The sequence below is a fragment of the Tripterygium wilfordii genome, chromosome 14 (genome assembly GCF_013401445.1).
Source record: "Tripterygium wilfordii isolate XIE 37 chromosome 14, ASM1340144v1, whole genome shotgun sequence".
Lineage (NCBI taxonomy): Eukaryota > Viridiplantae > Streptophyta > Magnoliopsida > Celastrales > Celastraceae > Tripterygium > Tripterygium wilfordii.
In genome coordinates, this window is record NC_052245.1 from 12,569,827 (window position 1) to 12,584,913 (window position 15,087).

Sequence of the window (15,087 nt, forward strand, 5' to 3'; positions counted from 1 at the left end):
TTCAATCAAGCAGAACTCTCGGGTTTCCATCCTAGAAGTTTCTATTTCATTTATTTTCTTAAGTTCTCCAAGGTGGCAGGAGCGGCTGGAACTGGATTTTCACAATATCAATTCAAACTTAAGACACATTATGCCAGCTATGCAGCCAGAGATGGAAATGTAAGTTACTTATCCAGAAAGTAACGTCTTGTCATACTAAATAATTTTTTCTTGATATTATTTTACTTTTTTGGTTTCCTAAGGTTTCTTATCATGAATACTGAGCATTCTCGTGGGGATTCAGTGCTGAGCCGGAGAAAGAGAAGTAAGTTTCATTAATTCTTAGTATTGAACGTTGAGGGGAAGTGATATTGTCATTTATTTTAATCTTATTCTACACGATTTTTGTTTGGAGTTGTTAATTTGACTGATTGGATTTCTATTTTTTCTCTGTGTATTTGAACTTTTTTCTTTACCTATTGGAGTTAGGATCCTGGAAAGAGAAATCTTGGTGCTTGTTCTAGGTTTGTTTGTGGGTTCGAGCAAAATTGTCTTGCAGCACAAAGGTATTTAAATAATTTTGGAAGATATAGTTTAGGATAAAATATTTCTCTGGGTTTTTCTTAGTGAAAAAATTATTTCAATTTAAATGTCATAAAGATTGAGAAAAGTATAAAAATGGGAAAGTTAAATAATAAGTTCCTTTGTGGACCTGCTTGCTTATATCTTTGTTTGTTGAACGTTAGTCCTTTTATTTCTTTCTTTGAATATAAAAAGAGGGTTCATTAGTAGGGGCAGTGATTTGAGGCACTCTTAAAGATGTAAGGATCTGTATAAATATCGGTTCACTGTTTCTGGTGATCCGAAAGCTAATAGTATAACACAAAAATTAAGTTTTCTTTCCAAATGAGTTTGGATGACATTGAATATAATCCAAAATAGAAATCTGTACTATATAGTCTATATTAGCCATAAATTTCCACTTTTGAACTGTTATATGATGACCCCGTCTTAATATCTGCGTTTATTTGTCCAATTTAGGCCACGTTACCTTGTGCTTTTACCGTCAACAGGCACCTCTCAATCTTAACTCCACTCGTATCGGATGTGGGACCAGGTATTATGTAACCCCCACTTAGACCAGGACGTCCTTCTTAGGGCCGAATATAAGTCTAATCCTAGACTCATCCCCAGCCAAGAATGCTCCTAGGCTGCATACACACTGCAATAGTTCATTGCTTGAATAAAATTGCCACAAGTCTGGCCAATGCTTGCAAGGTTTTGGCTTTTTTGGCACATAAAGCTTCACGGTTTTGTCCCAAAGGGTTCCTCACAAGGTTAAGTTCAAACTCCCCAATTTAGTATTACAATGTTCACTACATCTATGATGTAGGACTGGGGCCATATTGTATCCCTTTACCTATTCTATTCTCATGCCATGAGGGGTTGTTTTTCCAATATCATTCGTAATGACTATAGTTACCAGGAACTCGGTCGTGGTACGGGTACAGGAACGGGGTACGTCACTTGATTAATTTGTGGTACGTTTGGGGGTAGACTTAGTTGGTACGCTAGTTGGGAATGTGGTACGATTTGAAGAGTTATTGGGGTCACTTTTAAATATGGAATGAAATATAAAATTAAATATAACATATTTTACAATCTAAAGTACAAGAAAAAAACAATTTCAATGCTTCTTTGTTATTTTTGGAGAAAGGGTAATAAATTTTAATGGGCTTTGTTATTTTTAGGTAAATTTTCTGGGCTTTAATAACCACAAATTTAGGGTTTAGATACTCTTCTTTCGCAGTCCCAACGCCGTGAAGACTCCTCTCTAGTTTGGGTACTCTTCTCTGCTGCGTCTTTTCTGTCTGTCGTGAAGTAACTGTTTCTTTCTCATGCATTCTCTCTGGTTTGAGTACTCCTCTCCCACGCCTTCCTCTTCTCTCCAACTCTGCCAGTATATATGTTGTCTTATACTCTTCTCTGTTCTCACATCTCAATCGATTTTTGGGTCTTTTTATGGCAGAATTTTGGGACACTACTTAGGGCATCCCAGGTCACGTTCCTGAGCATCCCAGGTCGCTAGTGTACCCCGTTCCGGTACGTTCGTCCCAATTCGGGTTACGAGGGGGGATTGACCGTTCCCGGTAACTATGGTAATGACTTAGCCCAAAGCATGCAAATTTTTTCCTCTTTGGCATGCCAAGCCTCAGAGTTTTGTGCTGAATAGGTGGCTCACAAAATGAAGTTAAAAGTCCTTGAATTCCTGACATCCTCTTTAGGGCCTAGATTTATCCATGACCAGCTCTTAACAGGCCAAGGACACCCCAGTTAACTAGCCTAATGTTGGTGAGGTACTTTTACTTTGCCCCACCAATCCTCACGGCTTTGCCCCCTTGGCCTCCCACAGAAGGCCCCTTGTAAATGTTGGATTGGGTGGCTACATGTGAATTATGCCCTTCCTGGGAAGGTGGAGCAGCTGTTGGGGAGGGGCTTAATCAACCATGACAATAATCTGTGCTACAGTGTGCTTTTCAAGTTTTTTTTTTTATTAAAAAGAAAAACTATTTAATTTTCTATTCTAAGTTATGGTTACTGGTTTAGCTGCCGTTTTGTTTTGGATCTTTCCTAATATGCTTATTTTTATTGTGCTCATCATTTCACCAGTTGTTTGTTTCTGATTCATCAAAGTATGAGCATATCAAATTAGAGCTAATTTGACATTTTTGGATTTCTTTTTTTTTGCTTATTTGTTTCTCTAATGGCATAAATACTTTTATGGACCAGGCTTATAGTTATATAGTATATACTACCATTATGTGTTTCTAGCTTTGGCTTATGTACATCCAATTCATCCGGTTCTTTCTTTATTGTTCAACATCATTTGGTTCTCTATCCTAAGTTAATGCATAATACTGTCTTTGGTAGGAAAAAAAGGTTGGAAGGAAGTCCATAAACCAAGAAGTGGAACGCAAAAGATGAAGAATTTCAGGTTTGTTACCATATTTTTCATCAGGCGCAAATTTTTTATTATTATTTAGTATAAGGCACCTTTATATGTTATATGCTTCCAATCTAATGAGCCTTGATTTGCTGAAAAGTCTATTAAAATTATGCCAAGAATATCTTCTATGAACATTGGTGCTGATAATTTATCTCTTTTTATTTTTCTCCCCCCCCCCTTTCGCGAAATATGAGTAACTACTTGTTCTTCAAAGCTCAAATCCCATCACAGTTATTTTACTTTTTCATTCTCAACTGCATGTTTGTTGATAAGTGCACCAAATCTCAGTCCATTGCATAAGTTCCCTTCCCACACTGGTAATTAAATATTTATTCTCATTGCAATAGTACATATATAATCTACATGCATGGGAGCTTCTATATGTTATGTTATTTTCGCATAAAATTTATCTACATGGACTATAAATTTACAAATGTCATTTTTATTGATCGAAATATGAAAGCACATTTCCACTGAATGAGTGTGAATCGGAAAGACATAGAGCTAATGAAAAATTGCTTAACTAGACTTGGTGATGTGAATTTTTTTTGAGTTAATCCTACAAACTTTACACCCCCCACCACTTGAAAATTGTTACATTAATTCAGAGGGGCGAGATTGACAAACAAAATCTGATATCATTTATTTAAGCCATGTTTGGTTCACAAGGATTATGCTATGTAGGAAAAGACCAAAAGAACTATGCAAACAAATTATTACAAAATTTGGATCTCCCTATGTCAAGGATGAAGATGAAAGTTTGTGACTGATACTTTGACCAATTAAGTTATTTCATGGATTATTAGGTAATGTAATCTGCATATTAATTTGAAAATGGTAATTCGAATAATTGCATATCAAGAAATTTAATGAGCAGTTAATGGCTTTTGCTTTTTGTTTGTGTATTGATACTGTAAAAGAATGGAATCCTGTCTCCTGTGATATCTGACTACATGACCGTATTTATCATTAGATTTCTAATTAAACGCTTCTCGCCAAGGAAAGGTCTTGAGATTCCCGTATGTGCCTGAGAGGATTGCTCCACTTGTCTTACTGCATGCAAGAAGCACAGTGCAAGTACACAATGTGTCTGCGCCTGTAATTGCCAGACACCCCAAAGTCCTAGCTCACGAACCACCTCTTTACAGTTCTCTCTCTCTCTCCCTCCCTTGTTTTCAACAACAGATCTTCATCTTTAGTTACACAAGCAGGAATGAATGGCTTAGCTTTTTAAGCCAGATTTGAAGGTAACTATGGCCTCTGTTTTTTTTCTTCTCTTTCTGTTGCTGCTAATACGATCCAGAAAAACTAAGTATATGTCATCTTGTTTTTTAGAGATCACAAGAAATCTAAGGTTTGTGGTGAAATTGATTCTGTAATTGAGGCTGCAGGACTGGTATCACATGAATTTGCTTTTATGAAGACTAAAGCTACCGATTTGAGAAGATTGAAAGGGGAAGAAGCAACTGGATACAGAGAAAAGGACAATGACCCTACAAAATTTTATATGAAGCCACCATGTTCTAGATTTGAAGTTGGAGATATGGTGTGGGCAAAGGTAGATCCATATCCTTGGTGGCCTGGGCAGATATTCAATGAGGCTCTTGCAGACCCTTGTGTGCATAATGAAAAGATAGAGGGTTATGTGTTGGTTGCATTTTTTGGCGATGATAGCTATGGATGGTTTAATCCGATGAAACTTGTCCCATTTGACTGTCACTATGTTAAGAAATCAAAGCAATCAAATGATCCGTCTTTTGTTAATGCTGTTGAAGAGGCAGAGAATGAGACAAGGAGAAGGGTAGCGCTTGGATTACAGTGTAGGTGTCGGAATTCAAACTTTCGGCCTAGAGTATTTGAAGGTTTCCTTGCAGTTGATGTAGTTGGTTATGAACCTGGTGGAGTGTACTCAATTAAGCAAACTAAGACGGCTAGAGACGAATTTCGGCCACTTGAGATACTCTCCTTTGTCCAGCAATTGGCATTGATGCGACGAAGTGTTTTGCATAGAAGTGTTGATCAGATAAAGATTGTTGCGAGAGTTCTTGCTTACCGTAAAGCTGTGTTTGAGGAGTTTGATGTGGCGTATGCCCAAGCCTTTGCGGCATCACAAAAATACTCTGTGAAGCCGGTGGAGGTCTCAAATCGGCTCGCAGAGTTGCAGGCTAAAGGTATAAATGAATTACATTTGATAATGTATCCTCTAATTTATGTCCGCTCACCATATTTTGATTACTGTAGTAGTTAAACCCTTTAAACGTTGATTTCTTGATAAAGAAATGGATTTTGTAAAACATTTATGTTTGTTGCTGGTAATGGGTGGCTTTCAATTGTGAATTTGTAATTTTCATGTTGTTTATGGGGATGAATTTGAAGAAGGGACATACACACCCTCTTAGGACCCAACATACAAGGCCATATGTTGGAAATCATGTCATACGCATTGGAATTTGGTGAATTCCTTTTATGACGGAGCTATTTTTTTCATCCAAGGAGAATATTTAAGTGACTTTATATTCTATCGCCAGTGTCCCCCACCCCACACCAACAAACATTTATTTCTTTAGTTCTCATTTTGTTCAAAACAACTGTGGAGTGCATCTTGATATTGTTATTTCCAAGATATTGTTTTCCTTATCTAAAGACTATATTTAAGTGAGTTCATTAATATTCTATTTTCAGTTTTTTTTTTCTCTTTTTCTTTAGTTTTCATTTGGTGTGGAGTGTTTCTTGATACTGTGATTCTACTTAAAAAGACAATATAGTTTTGTTGGTCAAATTCAGATAGAATTCAGGGTTTGATTCAATTCAAAGTGAAAATTTATATTGAATCATATGCTTTGTTTTTATTTATTTTATGTTTTCAAGGGGAACCCATGACTTTTTGTTGTTGTGAGACAACCTCAACACTAGGCCATGGGTTTGAATTGTGGAAAGTGTCTCTCACATTAATGCGCATAAGGCTAAGTCTTGCCCTTTTTGCATCTCGCTTTCGCCACTGAGAAGTTGTTTACCCTTTTATCTGTACGTTTTCCCTTGTTCTCATACTGTCTGTGTTACACATTTGCAGCTTTATTGAGTTGGCCACGTGCAATTCCTGAATCTTCAGGGGTTAGAAAGTGCTCTCCTGGCCCTATGAAAGGTAAGGACCAAGTTAACAGGGACAAGTACCTCTGTAAGCAAGAAGAAGGGCTAGATGTTGCAAAAGTTCATAATGTTGGTAAGAGGAAAGTAAATTTCCCCAGTTCGTCAAAGAAAGTGACTAAAATGTCTGATTCCTTGAAATTGGAACCTTCTGGGCTCAAATGTAGAAAAGTGAGTTTTGGCTTTGTGAATAGAGCTCTGGGTTCAGGTCTTACCTTGAAAAAAGCCATCTCTCTGGGAAAGAAATCACCACTTGAGAAAATGCATGTAGCTAACGCGAAGGTTGATTGGGAACAAAATTCAACAGAATTGGTTAACAGATCTCTAAGTTTTGGACAAACCCAACCCAGATGTTCAAAGGCATTTGAGCATTACAATGGTCTGATAAAACTTTCAGCAGCTGACAGTAATTCTGGGGATCGATCTTTTCCTTCAAAACCACCAAAGAAACGGCTGAAACTTGAATTTCGTTCACAGGTTGAGCAAAATAGCAGAAACTCAGATTGTCTGAAGAAAACATTCAAGGGGACGAAGAAACTGAACAACCTGAAGTCATCGTCGGCTGAAAAGAAGATGGGCATCCTGGGGCCAGAGAAGCCCCGGAGAGAAAAAAAGGTTGTGAGCATTCCTGCAGAGTCGTATCGGAATTCATTGATGAAGCTCAATGCCCCTGTAAAGGGATCTGAAGTGGCTGAAGTCCTGGGGAAGGCACTAAATGATCTTTCATTCAAGGGGTTGAAGAAACCTAACAAGCTGAATTCATTGCCAGCTGCAAAGAAGAATGGCATCCAGGAGCCTGCAAAGTCCCAGGGACAAGATGAAAACAAAAAGGGTCTGGGAGTTCAAATTCAACCTAATAAAAATTCAAGAGCAAAGCTCAAAGCTCCCACAAGGGCTGCACCTGTAATGCTAATGATGCAGTTCCCTCGTTACTCAACACTGCCCTCAGTTTCAGAACTGAAAGCGAAATTTGCTCGCTTTAGACCTCTTGATCATTCTTGCCCCCGTGTGTTCTGGAATTCTTCAATCTGTCAAATTGTGTTCAACTGTGAATATGATGCGCATGCAGCATACAGCTACGCAGTTTCAACGATTTCTTTGTTTGGAAACAAGAAAGTTGACTACTACTTGCAAGCTCTGGATGCGTCTACCTCAGTGTTACCTAACTTGGGGAAGTGGCATTCAGAAGTACCATCCTTAGGTTTTGGTGATTCCCTTGAAAAAAAGCTGGCAGCACCTCGGCAGCGGATCCCAAAGGCTAACGTTAAGTCATGTCTGAAGAGGCCATTAGGTAATGAGTTGCTTGTTCCTAGTGCGAACCCTCTCACTAAACTAATGTCTGGTGCGAATGGCGATCATGGTGGTGGAGAGCAGTTGGTGGTTTATCGCAATGTTTTGACCTCTGAAGGTGATCATTTATCACTTTCCCATGCAACCATCAATGGCTGTTCAACAAACTCACAAAGGGTCTTGCCTCTTCTTCCTCACCCCCCTGACTGGATATCAAATGTGCGTGAACTGGAACGTTTTGTTGAAGCTTGTAATGTGCAGCATCTCCAATGCCAGGCAAGGAATAATAGTATCTGTACTACCACCCAGAGCGCTGACATCTCCGGTCCACTGCTAAACCTCTTGGCCAGGTGCAAAGATACTGTTACGAGTATAGTAAGTACTCCAAATAACTGAGTAAAAATTTCATATATAATAAATTTGGACGCGCTTCTGAAAATTGAACTGTTGCGAAACGATGTATTAGTAGTCTTCAGTTGAAGATCTGACATGGCTCATGTATTTGCCCAGTTTGGCCATTAAAACTTAGAAAAGTACGTGAGACGTTAATGAACTTCTTAAGTCTGTGGAGCAGAAGCTTTCTGGCCAAGAGCATAGAAAAATGAATTTCTGGTTTATCGACATATTACTTAATTGAGAGGAGAGACGAGCTTTATAGGATTACTGGATGGATTTATGTAAAACTAGAAGACCCTACAGCATATTACAGAATTGCCTGACTTGGTATTCCCATAGACAAAACTTACAAGCCATGCCATCTTCTTCATCACCTATCAATGGCCACCCATACCCATTGGCAGTTCTTGCATCCATGCATGTCAACGTATGGCACCCTAACTCTAATTTCGGAACAAGTTTAGTATTAATCTTCCACAACCGGTAAAATGCAGCCTTGATCTTTCCCTTCGTGATGCAAGACTCAAACCTTTCAACGATTTTTCGTTTTTCATAGAACACAGAAGTTCCATTCCCTTGTTCTTTCAACTCACCTCCTTCACATAACAAGATAATCCCATACACATACGTTGCTTCCCATACAGCATCTGTAGATCAGTGGTTGATATTCTCATTTCATTGCCGTCTTTTGTTCCCTTTATAAATGGAGTGGACCAATTCTGAAGGTGATCAACACTCATCCAGTTGGGAACATGGAAATTCTCCTTTAAACATCCTTCTGTACCGCTAAAGGGTCTAAGCACCTTGCTTATCAAAAAAAAAAGAGGGTCTAAGCACCAGGGGCGAGAGTGGGCTGGGCGACCCGCGGACGGCTCGTGAAAGGTCCTCTACAGGCCCGGCCTGAACTCGACTCGTAGGACAAAGGAGCAGCTTTTATAAGTTCGGCCCGAACTCAGCTAAAATGAAAAAGGAGTGGCCTTTTACAGGTCCGGCCCGAACTCGACTCGTATGACAAATGGGGCCAAGCTCGAGTATATTTTAATGTTCGTTTAACACAACGGGCCAAGCCTGGGCTGAAGAAGCAAAAAATGATGGCTAAAATTAGCGTCCTTGCATGGAAGTGAGAACAATGATAACTTCCAAAATAGGATGGAGGATGGAGGACTTGTAGAGATTGGCATACTATGTGGAAAAAGAAACAAAAAAAGTGTCAAATGCATGAAACGGACGAAATGCACGGTAATGACTAATGCGTCTGTTGCCTGTCTATTGTCATTGGCAGTGGCACCAACCAGACTGGCACACAAGCCACCTCTCTTCCAACTCTCTCTCTCTCTTTCTTTCTTTCTCTCTCCATCTCAGGGTCTTAAAATGAAGAGATGCCTAGCAAGCATTTTAGCCAGCCCTTGAAAAGGTACCTATGGCCTCTGCTTCTTGATTCCTCTCACCTTTTCTCTTCTCATATGATTATTGACATAACTATCTATTACCAGCTTTGTTACTCTTCAGGGCGTAATGGTTCTTGCAGAGTAGGTTTCAAGCAGAATATTTCATATAAATGTATTAAAATGTTAATTAAATGGTTTGAATGCAGGTACTGATAGTGATATCATCCTGACTGTCATTTGGTGGGTTTTTCTGTTTTAGTGTAGATGAAGACTGGGTTTAAGAAAACTAGGGTTTTGAGTGATTGGGTTTATGGTAAGGATCATAATGTCGATGTTAGAGAAAATGTGAAGAGAGGGAGAGGGGAACATGGGTTTTGTACAGGGATTGATTTTGTATCTGAATCTACAGGGAAGGTGAACAGTATGAGAAACTATGGGTTTGTATTTGAAGGAAGAGAAATAGAGGGAGAAAGAGAAATGGATTTGGTTGAGATTTCTTCTGTGAATCCGCCATGTCCCAGATTTGAAGCTGGGGATATGGTGTGGGGAAAGGTTGAATCATATCCATGGTGGCCGGGGCAGATATTCAATAAGGCATTTGCTGTCCCCAGTGTGCATAATGAGAAAATAGAGGGTCATGCGTTGGTTGCATTTTTTGGGGATGATAGCTATGGTTGGTTTGACCCATTAAAGCTCATCCCCTTTGATTATCACTACGCTGAGAAATTGAAGCAGACAAAATCTCGATCTTTTGTAAATGCTGTCCAAGAGGCAGAGATTGAGACTGCGAGAAGGGCATCGCTGGGTTTGTCATGCTGGTGTCGGGATTCAAATTTTCGACATACTGGTGTTGAAGGGTTCCTTGCAGTTGATTTGGTTGGATATGCACCTGGTGGAGTGTACTCAGTGAAGCAAATTAAGAAGGCAAGAGAAGGATTTTGTGCACTTGAGATGCTGAAGTTTTTACAGCATGTGGCATTGAAGCCATGTTGGATTTTCCATGAAACTCTGGATAGGATTAAGGCACTGGCTAGAGTTCTTGCTTACAGGAGAGCAGTGTTTGAGGAGTTTGACGACACATATGTCCATGCCTTTGGAGCTCAACAAGAACACTCTGTCAACAACATGAAGGTTTTGGATAAGCTGAATAAGGTCCCATGTGAAGGTATAAATGAATTACATATTAACTGTTGGCTTGGTATTCTGTTGTTTATTGTTGCAGTTTTCAAGTTGTACATTAAATATAGGGATGGATGAGATAGTATTGTAATGTCCATCGAATTTTAGAGAATCGCTAGAATGGGTAGTCTATATTTTGCTTCTGAAGGTTTTTCATTTCCATTGCTGTCGTTTTTTCTCACATTTTGATGAGTAGAGCTGTGGTGTTTCATCTTGATTGTGCATTTAGACCAGACAGTAATGTCAATGAAGTAGCTTTTTCGATACCTTCGATTTCGTGCTCTCATAGAGTCCGTCTTCTTCATTTGCAGCTCTATTGAGTAAGTCACTGAGAAGTGGTGAATCTTCAGGAGTAAGAAAGAGCTCTGTTAGTTCTATGAAAGTGAATGACCAAGTTAACATAGAGAACTATCTTTCCAAGAAAAAAGATGATCCAGAAGTTCGTCATCTCAGCAAGAGCAGCTCAATTCTATCAACATATAAGGAGAAATCAGCACTAGTACCTGTTTCTTTGAAAGTGAATTTTCTTGGCCAAGAGTATAAAAACATGAATTCTGGCTTTGTGGACAGAGCTGGTTCAGTTCTTACTTCCAAAGAAGCTGCACCAATGAAGAAGAAATCACCACATCAGAAAATTAGTTCAATTACTGTGGCAGCTAATCGGGAAGCAAGAAGAACGGAATCAGTTAACAGATCTCAAGTTGAACAAGCTCAACCAGGATGGTCTAAAGTAGTTGAACATCAAAATGGGCTGGCTAATGTGCCAGAAGATGTCAATAGTATTAGAGATCTCCCTTTTGCTCTAAAACCTCCTAAAAAACGGCTGAAACCTGAAAACGCTTCAATGGCTGGACAAAGTGACATAAACCCAGCTTTTCTGAAAACATCCAATCGGCTTAAGAGACCAAACAAGCTGAAGTCATTTGCAGCTGAGAAGAAGATTGAAATCCAGAAGCCTGTGAAATCCCATGGAAATGATGGAAAAAGCATGAACACAACTGTTTCAGTACAGCAGAATGCAAATCCAAATCCATTCAAGAAGCTTGCAGCACCTACAAGAGTTGCACCTAAAGTGTTATTGATGCAATTCCCTCGTCACGCAAGACTGCCATCTGTTTCAGAACTGAAAGCAAGATTTGCACGCTATGGATTTCTTGATCATTCTCCTCCGCCTTGTGTTTTCTGGAAATCTTCTACCTGTAGAGTTGTGTTCGAATGTGAGGCTGATGCCCAAGTGGCATATCAGTATGCAATTTCAAACAGCTCCATGTTTGGCAAAATGAAAGTTTACTACTACCTAGAAGACCTGAATGCGCCTAAGTTTGTGTTGCCTACCTCGCAGAAGGAGAATTTTGAAAAACCTTCCTCAACATGTGGTGATTCTCCGAAACCAAAATCCACGGACACTCAGCAGCTGGTGCTGCATCCAAGAGCCAATCTCGAGTCTTGCCTGAAGAATCCTTTGGTTTATGAGTTGAGCGGTCCTAGTGAGAAATTGCAGGTGAATCTTTTCTCCGGTGGGGATGATGCAGGTGCTGCAGATCAGTTGATGGTCAATAGCAGCATCCTAAAATCTGAAGGTAATCATTCATCACTTCCCGGTGCAACCATTAGCACAACAACGTCTGAAAGGGGCATACGTCCTGTTCTCTCTCCCGGACTGGAAATCAAATATGCTTGAAATTGAGCAGTTTGTTGATGCTTGTAATCAGCAGCATTGTCAAATTGAGGCAGGGAACAACAGCAGCTCTGTCACAACCCAGAGTGTCGACATCTCAACTCCATTGCTAAACCTTTTGGGTATCTGCCGAGATATTGTTGATGAGAGTAGGAAGAGTTTAGAAAAGGACCCAGCAGCGCCATGGAAAATCTAATGTAAAGAAATAGCGTGTAACTGATAATTCTAACTTCATTTGACAGAATAGGACAGGAGAAATTCATAGGTACTTGGCACAGTTATAATGTCATATTATCCATGTTGATATACTTAGTTGGCACAGTTATATAATACCATATTACCTATGTTGATTGCCAATGCTATATGTTGAATAACTGAGTTACAGTTGACAATACCACCATGCTTTGCTTTGAACATCATCACAAACACGTTTAACTGCAGAGTTCTGATAAAAACTGGTGCATTAGTGCTGGTATGATCGCACCCACCAACTTCAAATCCTAGAGACTTTCATTTCATCTCCAACTATCCTCCAGTGAAACCTCAGAAGAACTACAAAGTTTTTACCAAAGTAAGTATTTGATAAAGGGTCATCCTAATTAAATGTAGGACAGACCGTCCCTTTTTCTCCTCCTCACAATTTATATCCAAACTAATTACACACATCTCTCTCTAGCCATCAAAAAAAAAAAACAACCCACCACCTTTGCATGGCTCTCATATCCAAACCTCTCCCTTTCCCTCTCCCTAAATGGCTCCATTTCACATCATCGTCATCATCTAACCAAATTTTTTCACCTCCCAAAACACACCAAAACCCTAACAAGACAGGATGGCCTCATGGAGCCTTGGCCTCCTGTCTCTGCTCCTCTTCCTCTTCCTCTTCCTCTTCCTCCTCCACCAACCCACCACTACCTCTGCCATCCGTATCGATGCCATTATCCGAAAACCCTCCTCCCCGGAGCTCCCAAACTTTCGTGAAGCCCCAGCTTTCCAAAACGGGTACTCGTGCGGGTCAAGAGAATCCGATAAGATCCACATTGCCATGACCCTGGATGCAAATTATTTACGAGGTACAATGGCGGCAATATTGTCCATGTTACAACATTGTACATGTCCTGAAAACCTCAATTTCCACATCCTGTCTGCACATTACGCCCCTGAACTTTATTCCAGCATCAACTCCACCTTCCCTTACCTCAATTTCAAGATTTATAGATTCGATTCCAATCGTGTCCGCGGTAAAATCTCTAAATCTATTCGACAAGCTCTAGACCAACCGCTCAACTATGCTCGAATCTACCTAGCTGATTTTCTACCCATTGATGTAGAAAGAGTGATTTACTTAGACTCGGACATTGTTGTTGTGGACGACATTGCAAACTTATGGAACGTCAGCATGGAAGACAAGGTTGTAGCAGCCCCTGAATATTGCCATGCAAATTTCACACAATATTTCACAGATTCATTCTGGTCTGACCCGGATATGCCGAAGACATTTACGGGTAGAAAGCCTTGCTATTTCAATACAGGAGTGATGGTGGTGGATGTGGAGAAGTGGAGAAAAGGAGGGTATACGGAGAAAGTGGAGGAATGGATGGCAGTGCAGAAGCAGAAGAGGATTTATCATTTAGGGTCATTGCCACCATTTTTGTTGGTTTTTGCTGGGAATATTAAGGCAGTGAATCATAGATGGAACCAACATGGATTGGGTGGAGACAATTTTGAAGGAAAATGCAGGAAAATGCATCCAGGTCCGATTAGTCTTTTGCATTGGAGTGGTAAAGGGAAGCCTTGGTTAAGGTTAGATTCTAGGAAGCCTTGTCCAATTGATCATCTTTGGGCACCTTATGATCTCTACCATTCTGATAAACACCATTTTGAAGAATAATGTACAGATTAAATTGAATGAATGACCACTTTAATATGTAGATATTGTGAGAATGAGAGAGAGAGATGCAGGGTAAGACTTGTATTGAAAGGGATTAGGGTTTTCGACCTTTTGTGTATGTAAGAATGCATTGAAGTTGGTTTTGCCAATGAAGAGAGAGGCGGGCAATTGTGATTTTTATTTTATTCTTCATGTATATTTTTGTTTTTTTAAAATTTGTTTTTCCTTGGTAGGTGTACATATATCATAAAATTTTGAAGCGAATGATATACATACTAAATTGGCATAAACGATAGTATGACAAGTAAATTACGAATGTAAAATCATCATATTACAAATATGACAATCTTATAAAGACATCATAAATTTGTTAAAAGGAGAATAACACATGATTAGACAACCAAATATGCTAAATATGCATCACTATTGCCATATATCTTCGTAAAAAGGCCTTATATGAGTCCTCCATCATTCCTCAACTACCACAATTCATCCAATTCCCATAAACTCTTCTTCTCAAAATCCTCTCCTTTAATTTATTGATCTTTAGTTCTTACACAATGTCCAGAGATCATGCATCCAGCAACGGTTTCCATGGTGGAAATAACCACAATCCCCAACCTGCTATGCCATTCCGATGTGTCGTATGCGATTCTGTTCTGAATGGTGCACAAGCTTATATTCTGCACAATCAACACCATATAGTCCAAGGCAAGGTTCAACTTTCCTCCGATGTTCACCAACCTGATATATCAGTTCACTGCTTAGCCTGCAACTCTGTTGCACATAGTGCAGAAGGCTATTATATGCACTATGTGCAGCAACATCTGGGGGTGTTGGGATTTCCAGACACTTTTGACACAATGCCAATTCGTTGCACAATCTGCAACGCTGTTTCGACTGGGGAATCTGCATATGCAAGGCACTATCGGGGACATTTAGCGCTGGGAGAAATGCAGCAACAGCTTCCGCATCAGAATGTGGATGCTCTGAATCAAAATGGGATGCCCACAATGCCTTATGTCGATTTGGGGAATGAAAATGTTGTGGATGTGGATGATTCAGAAGCGGAGAGCTACACTAGCAGCACTGAATCTATTTCTAGCGACGAAGATGATGATGACAGCAGTGACAG

At 39.7% G+C, this 15,087-nt stretch overlaps 3 protein-coding genes across 9 annotated transcripts; all 3 read left to right on the plus strand.

Annotated features, from left to right (window-relative positions):
• The first annotated feature begins 82 nt into the window (after positions 1 to 82).
• Positions 83 to 8,041, plus strand: LOC120015001. 6 transcript variants are annotated; one of them, XM_038867170.1, is made up of 8 exons: positions 86 to 159; positions 243 to 304; positions 469 to 545; positions 2,009 to 2,138; positions 2,911 to 2,974; positions 3,992 to 4,233; positions 4,371 to 5,157; positions 6,057 to 8,041. In XM_038867170.1, the coding sequence occupies exons 7-8, from the start codon at positions 4,404 to 4,406 to the stop codon at positions 7,814 to 7,816; spliced, it is 2,514 nt and encodes an 837-aa protein (XP_038723098.1). In that variant the 5' UTR covers positions 86 to 159; positions 243 to 304; positions 469 to 545; positions 2,009 to 2,138; positions 2,911 to 2,974; positions 3,992 to 4,233; positions 4,371 to 4,403; the 3' UTR covers positions 7,817 to 8,041. The 6 variants fall into 6 exon arrangements, with proteins under 6 accessions (XP_038723100.1, XP_038723096.1, XP_038723095.1 ...); XM_038867172.1 differs by lacking the exon at positions 469 to 545 and having other exon boundaries at positions 83 to 159; XM_038867171.1 differs by lacking the exon at positions 2,009 to 2,138.
• Positions 8,042 to 9,025: 984 nt separating this feature from the next.
• LOC120015691 lies at positions 9,026 to 12,281 on the plus strand. Of its 2 annotated transcripts, XM_038868220.1 has the most exons (3): positions 9,026 to 9,234; positions 9,415 to 10,369; positions 10,695 to 12,281. In XM_038868220.1, the coding sequence occupies exons 2-3, from the start codon at positions 9,469 to 9,471 to the stop codon at positions 12,062 to 12,064; spliced, it is 2,271 nt and encodes a 756-aa protein (XP_038724148.1). In that variant the 5' UTR covers positions 9,026 to 9,234; positions 9,415 to 9,468; the 3' UTR covers positions 12,065 to 12,281. The 2 variants fall into 2 exon arrangements, with proteins under 2 accessions (XP_038724148.1, XP_038724149.1); XM_038868221.1 differs by lacking the exon at positions 9,026 to 9,234 and having other exon boundaries at positions 9,357 to 10,369.
• A 612-nt stretch (positions 12,282 to 12,893) lies between these two features.
• On the plus strand, positions 12,894 to 13,952 carry LOC120014264 (probable galacturonosyltransferase-like 4). The gene has a single exon (XM_038866179.1). It carries the CDS (start codon positions 12,894 to 12,896, stop codon positions 13,950 to 13,952), a length of 1,059 nt encoding a protein of 352 aa, XP_038722107.1.
• The last annotated feature ends 1,135 nt before the right edge of the window (positions 13,953 to 15,087 follow it).